Below are 7,511 nucleotides of genomic sequence, written 5' to 3'. Positions count from 1 at the left end.
CATCCAGCGAACTCATTCGCAAATTCCTCCCATGTCATACCGTCTAGTCTCGGGTCCACATAACACTTGAACCATTCCCGTGCCTTCTTGCACTTTAAAGTGAACCCTGCCATCTGAATGGCCCTGCTATCACTCGCCCCTAACTCATCAGTTATTGTCTTTACTACTCTCAGATACTCAAAGGGGTCATCCCCTGACTTGTATTTGGGAGCATCCAGTTTAAGGTAATCTGTCATCTTTACTTTGCTCCCATTGGCTGAGCTAGGTCTAGGAGGTTGAGTAACTGGGGCTGCTGGTTCTGTAGGTGGTGGAGGTGGGGGTGCAGCATTCCCCGAGGTGGGGTTTGCCGGGTTTGGATAGAAGGGTGAGGGTGGATAAGCTGGGTACTGTGTATAAGGTGGATAGAAAGGTGGATAAGGCATGTAGGTAGGGTAGGGGTTAAAGCTGGAGTAATCTGATGTGCCTCCCATCGGATACCCTGAACCCTGTGGGAAGGGTGGATAATGGGGTGGAAAACCATACCCCGAGGCCTGAACGCCTCCCTGAGACTCCCCTGTCCCCTCTTCCTCCATGCTCACATCCAGGTTCCCATCCCTCCTCTGATCCTCTTCCATAACCTCCCTCACATCTGAAGAACTTCCTCCTCTATCTGTCCCCCTTCTGCTAGCATCAAAAGACCTTCTAGGGTCCCTTGACACTCTTTCTCTGTTTGCTCTACAAGACATTGCCCTAGGCAATTTAGGAGGACGGGCGCTCGTGCCCTCATCCTCAGGTAGCACTCCAGTCAATCTTGCCGATCGACGGGTTCCTCTCATCCTGTTTTCTGAAAAACAGTACACATCACCCAAACATCAGCATCATATGGTTCATGTGGGCACACATGAACCCTCATCACATATACATCATTCATATCATAGCATCAATGCACATGTATATAATCATGGCATTTCACATCATCATACAAGACAGGACTCCACATCCTATCCTAGTGGACATGATCTTCCTATTGTGCTTGACCTTCTAGAACATCTATGAGCCCGACACTCTAGGTCCGATCCTATGAACCTAGGGCTCTGATACCATTCTGTAACGACCCGAAAATCGGACCGCTACCGGCGCTAGGATCTGGGTCGACTTAAGGCCGCTGGGACCCGTAGCAAGCCAAACATACATCCTGAAAACCTGTTTAATCCCATACATGATCAAGAAAAAACAAAAAAATTAAAACTTTTCTTTCATACATCCAACTCAACCTGAACATGCACTGCACATAGCCATAATCATAATCATGATCCCTCTGTGGGATCTCATCAATGCCCCAATGGGCGATACATCATAAGATAAGTTGGTTTTCATGAACATAATAAAACATTTTTGATCATGTAATAAAAGAGATACCTCATACACAATGTCAAGCACAATATCTAATCCTCAAAATCATTACATGACTGAAACTGTACTTTTACATAACATTAATACATCTATCATGTCCACACTAACTATTACATACACGTGACTTCATTACTCTTGTAAACCTCCTGGTCTACCCTGTACCTGCAATCCTGGGGAAATTGGGAGAGGGGTGAGCTACTAGAGCCCAGTGAGCAGAATAATAAAACACTTAAAACATATGATAACATGAAATGCATCACATCGTAGCTAATCACATCAAGGATGAACTTGTCACCAATAGCCCTCTACATGGTCCAACTGTGCCAGAACGTAGAATGGGTCCTGGTCTTTCCCTTACATATCATAACATAACAGTGTCCAACTGTGCCAGAACGTAGAATGGGTCCTGGTCTTTCCCTTACATAGTGCCAGCGAACGTAGAATGGGTCCCACTGGTCTTACTTTCCGTACCGTACATATCATATCGTCATATCATAGATCGAGGGCTATGGATCATTCAACATTCATCCACATCAACATCAAAATGTGCAATGCAACATATTCGTGAATTCTAATGCAAGCAACCTAATTCATCACATGGCATTCATGATGCATGAAAAATGCTCAAAACTTTGAAATTTATTTACTTTAAACGTAAAGGTTTATTCCACTCACCTCTGGATAGCTCTGACCAGACACTGGGGCAACAGACTCACTGCGGGGGTCCTCGGTTCCTCGGGTCCGAACCTACACAGGTGGACTCAAATGAGGGACCAAACATACCTGAACATAACTCTAAACTATTCCCCAAAAACCCCCTAAAACATCATGGAATAATCATAGAAAAACATGCAAGGAAGGGCTGGACAGGGCACTTTCGGCGGCAGGTTCGGCGGCTGAAAGTCCCTCCAGAGCCGAAAGTCAAGCAGGTTCGGCGGCACCTTCGGCGGCCGAAACTCCCAGACAGAGGCGAAACTCATGCATGTTCGGCGGCCAAAAGTCCCAGACAGAGACGAAAGTCTCCTTTCGGGGGCAAGCTTCGGCAGCCGAAGGCTGCCTCCACAAGCATGTTCGGCGGCCGAAAGTTCCTTCGGCTGCCGAACCTGGTTTCTCCCAGAATGGCAGAAACTCAGCTCCCCTAAGCATTTATGCCTCCTATCTCATCCAAACATGCATAAACCTATTCTACATCATTCCTCAATCATACACAAGCAAACATACAAGTTCCTAGGGGCATCAAACCATCAAAACCCCAACTACAACACACAAGCAACTCACATTATCCAAAAACACAAATAAAACCCATAAACCTAACCATGAGCTAAACATGCATTCTACCCCATAGATCTTGCATAAAACTTGCTTAAAACATAATGTAAGCTAGAGATCGACTCTTACCTCTTGAAGGTCGAGGGTGGAGGCGATCTAACTTGGAGTTGGAAGAGATTTGAGTTTTTGAACCTCAAAGCTCCAAAACTTGCTCAAAACTCGGAAATCTTCAAAACAAGATGAAAACTAGTGAAAAACTTGAAAGATCTGAAGGAAAAGACTCGAGATCGGTGAGGGGTGGCGGAGAACTTACCTTGGCCGAAAATGGGGAAAAAGCTCGCCCGTTTTCGGCTAAGGGACCCTTTTATAGTGGCTGGCCAGGCCACGTTCGGGAGCCGAACGTGCCTCCGCATGCATGCCATGTTCGGCGGTCGAACTTGAGGTTCGGCGGCCGAACCTGAGTTTTCCTTCAAGGTTGTTTTTATGCAAAAACTCATTTCCATTATACTTAAAACCATGAAATACCTTAAAACATTTTATAAAAACATGATTCTACCCTACTAGAGGCTTCCGACATCCGAGATTCCACCGGACGGTAGGAATTTCGATACCGGAGTCTAGCCGGGTATTACATCTCTACTCTTGTTTCACCTTCTACACCATCTGAAGTCACATTAGCTAATGGTTCACAAACTCAAGTTAAAGGGATCGGTAACGTATATCTCCTTCCTTCTATCCCCTTGACTAATGTTTTATTTACCCCTGACTGTCCATACAACCTAATCTCTGTTAGCAAATTGACTAAAGATCTTTACTGTTCAGTCATCTTTACTATTAAATATGTGGTTGTGCAAGATCGGAGTACTAGAAAGATGATTGGAGCAGGATATGAGTCACAAGAATTGTACTATTTTCACTTCTAACTCTCCAATTGCTTTTGTGTCTGCCACCTCCGTTGAACTCATTCATAGTCGTTGGGGACATCTAAGTCTGAACAAGTTACAAAAACTGGTTCCTAGCCTCTCTTCCTTGCCTTCTTTAAAATGTGAGTCTTGTCAACTCGAGCTTCTTTTCCCAAGCGAATCAATAATATGGTCAGTTTTATGTTTGACATTGTTCATTCAGATATTTGGGGTCCAAGTTGGGTTAGTACAATTCTGGGATTTCAATATTTTGTTATCTTTATTTATGACTATATTCGTTGCACTTGGCTTTTTCTGATGAAGAAAAAGCGAATCAATAATAAGGCCAGTTCTATGTTTGACATTGTTCATTCAGATATTTGGGGTCCAAGTCGGGTTGGTACAATTATGGGATTTCAATATTTTGTTATCTTTATTGATGACTATTCTCGTTGCACTTGGCTTTTTCTGATGAAGAATCGTTCTGATTTGTTTTCTATTTTTCAAAAGTTTTATGTTGAAATCCATAATCAATTTGGTGTTCACATTAAGATACTGCGAAGTGATAGTGCAAGAGAATATTTATCTTCCTCATTCACTCATTTCTTGTCTACTAAGGGTATTACTCACCAAACTTCTTGTTCTTATACCCCACAACAAAATGGAGTTGCCAAGCGGAAAAATTGGCATTTAATTGAAACAGCTCGCACTTTACTCCTACATCACAATGTTCCGTTGTGATTTTGGGGGGACGCTATCCTCACTGTCTATTACTTGATTAATCGAATGCCTTCCTCTATTTTGCAGCATCAAAATCCTCATTCTATCATATTTCCTAACCAGAATTCCATCCAGTTATCTCTGCATGTTTTCAGATGTATATGCTTTGTTCATGATCATACTCCTGGAAAAGACAAATTCCAGGCCAAATCAGTTAAATGTGTCTTTCTCAGTTATTCATGGCTTCAAAAAGGTTACAAATACTATGATCCTACTACTAACATATATTTTGTGTCTGCAGATGTCACCTTTTTTGAAACCTTTCCTTACTTTTGTTCTAGTCCAACACACAAAACTTTTATCCCTAGAGCTTTGCCTGTACCTCCGACTCTTATTTCTTATTTGCCGCAAGTGTGTCCATCTGCCACTCTTATGCCACCTCTTCAGGTCTATACACGTCAGTCTCACCCATCTGCTAATAACAATGACATTTCTCTCCCTAATGCAGGTACTTCTAATGACTCACCTCCCGTTCTATCATCACCTACTTAAATCATGCCTTCAATAACAACAGCAGCTACTCCTCCCCTTGCTTTTTGAAAAGGTCTTCGCTCTTCCCGAAATTCTTATCCCATTTATAATTTTGTGAGTTATCATCGTTTGTCTCCTTCCTATTATACTTTTGTCTCTGTTGTGTCTGCTGTCTCCATACCTAAGATAGTTAGAGAAGCATTGGATCATCCTAGTTGGTGTAATGCAATGGTTGAGGAAATGATTGCTCTGCATAACAATGGAATTTGAGAATTGGTATCCTTACCACCTAGTAAGTCTACTGTTGGTTGTTGATGGGTTTACACAATTAAGGTAGGACCTGATGGCAAAATTAATCGCCTTAAAGATCATCTTGTAGCTAAAGGTTACACACAGATTTTTGGGCTTGATTACAGTGATACTTTCTCTCTAGTAGCCAAAATAGCTTCTGTTCGCCTCCTTATCTCATTGGCTGCAATTAATCACTGAATTCTACATCAACTGGACATTAAAAATGTCTTTCTTCATGGAGAGCTCGCTGAAGAAGTTTATATGGAGCAACCTCCAGGGTTTGTTGCTCAGGGGGAGTCAGGCTTAGTATGTCGTCTTTAGTGCTCTTTGTATGGGCTAAAACAGTCTCCAAGAGTATGCTTTGGACGATTTAGCACTGTAGTTCAACAGTTTGGAATGTCTCGAAGTAATTCTAATCATTCTGTATTTTTCCGTTATAATGGTGATAGATGCATCTACTTGGTGGTCTATGTTGATGATATTGTTATTACAGGAAATGATCATGATAGAATCTCTCAGTTTAAGCAACATTTGTTCAGTCATTTCCAAACTAAAGATTTGGGGAAACTGAAATACTTCTTGGGAATTGAAGTGGCACAGTCTAAAACAGGTATTGCAATTTCTCAACGGAAATATGCTTTGGATATATTGGAAGAAACAAGCATGTTAGACTGTAGACATGTGGACACTCCCATGGATCCAAATATTAAGCTTGTTCCTGAACAGGGGGAGCCACTTAAAGTTCCTGCTAGATACAGAAGATTAGTCAGCAAGCTCAATTATCTCACTATCACACGACCAGATATTTCCTTTGTTGTAAGTGTGGTTAGTCAAATTCTTCAAACTCCATACAGTAGTCACTGGGACGCAGTCATTGGCATTCTTAGATATATCAAAGGAGTTCCAGGACAAAGTCTACTCTATGAAAATAAGAGTCACTCACAAATTATTGGCTATTCTAATGCAGATTGGGCAGGTTCTCCTTCAGATAGACGATCTACTCCAGGATATTGTATTATGATTGGAGGGAATCTTATATCTTGGAAAAGTAAAAAACAGAGTGTAGTTGCAAGATCAAGTGCAGAAGCAGAATATCGAGCTATGACTTTAGCAACATGCGAACTCATCTGGTTGAAGCAACTCCTTCAGGAATTGAAATATAGCGATACTAGCCAAATGAAGTTGATATGTGATGATCAAGCTGCCCTCCATATTACATCAAATCCAGTTTTTCATGAGAGGACGAAACATATAGAGGTGAATTGCCATTTTATTAGGCAAAAGATTAAGTCCGGATGCATTTGTACTAGCTTTGTCAACTCAAACGATCAGCTACCTGATGTTTTCACAAAATCACTTCGAGGACCACGAATCAAATATATTTGTAACAAGTTTGGAGCATATGATATGTACGCTCCAACTTGAGGGGGAGTATTGAGATTATTTCTGTAACGACCCGGAAACCGGACCGCTACCGGCGCTAGGATTCAGGTCGGCTTAAGGCCGCCAGAACCCGTAGCAAGCCAAACATACATCTTGTGAACCTGTTCAATCCCATACATGAACCAAAACATACATAAAAATTAAAAACTTTTCTTTCATTCACACATTTCTTTACCCAGCCTAGCCTGTGCATGCATAAACATAACATAAACCCCTCATTGGAGTCCTCAACAAAAATACTCCAATGGGGTACATAACATATAGCAGGCTTGGGTTACATAAACATCATAAAACATTTATCTCATGTATTTAAGGGATTACAACAGACTCTAGTCAAGCACACTATAAAACTTACATTACATTACAACTAATCCATGTCCACTTCTATGCTATTACAGAGACTTCTCTTACTCTTGCTGACTTCTCTATCTACTCTGCACCTGCAAGACTGGGGTTAGGGGAGAGGGGTGAGCTAAAAAGCCCAGTGAGCAAAAAGTAAAAACATGATATTAATTCCTCCATTTTTAGGTATTTTATTCTCCATTTTATTATTAACATTTGCTTTAATTCCACACTTTTTAGGTATATTATTATTCATTTTATTAATAACATTAAATAACATAACTTTTACTTTACATGCTTTCATGAAATGCAACACATCACATTTAATCACATAAAGGATGGTATTGTCACCATTAGTCCTCACATCTCCAAGTGCCAGGGGCGTAGAATGGGCCTCGCTGGTCTTTCTCTTACATAACATACATAACATAACACTCCAAAGTGCCAGGGGCGTAGAATGGGCCTCGCTGGTCTTTCTCTTACATAGTGCCAGGGGCGTAGAATGGGCCTCACTGGTCTTCCATAGCATATCATCATAACATAACATTAGAGGACTATGGATCACCCAATAACCATCCACATCAACATCAAATTATGCAATGCAACATATTCGTGAATTTC

At 41.4% G+C, this 7,511-nt stretch overlaps 1 protein-coding gene across 1 annotated transcript; it reads left to right on the top strand.

Annotated features, from left to right (window-relative positions):
- The first annotated feature begins 5,316 nt into the window (after window positions 1-5,316).
- Window positions 5,317-6,530, top strand: LOC122723702 (uncharacterized mitochondrial protein AtMg00810-like). Its single transcript, XM_043956803.1, has one exon. The coding sequence runs from the start codon at window positions 5,502-5,504 to the stop codon at window positions 6,528-6,530; it is 1,029 nt and encodes a 342-aa protein (XP_043812738.1). The 5' UTR covers window positions 5,317-5,501.
- The last annotated feature ends 981 nt before the right edge of the window (window positions 6,531-7,511 follow it).

The sequence above is a fragment of the Manihot esculenta genome, chromosome 5, assembly GCF_001659605.2.
Source record: "Manihot esculenta cultivar AM560-2 chromosome 5, M.esculenta_v8, whole genome shotgun sequence".
NCBI classification, from domain to species: Eukaryota; Viridiplantae; Streptophyta; class Magnoliopsida; order Malpighiales; family Euphorbiaceae; genus Manihot; species Manihot esculenta.
This window is presented reverse-complemented; position numbering and strand designations above follow the sequence as displayed.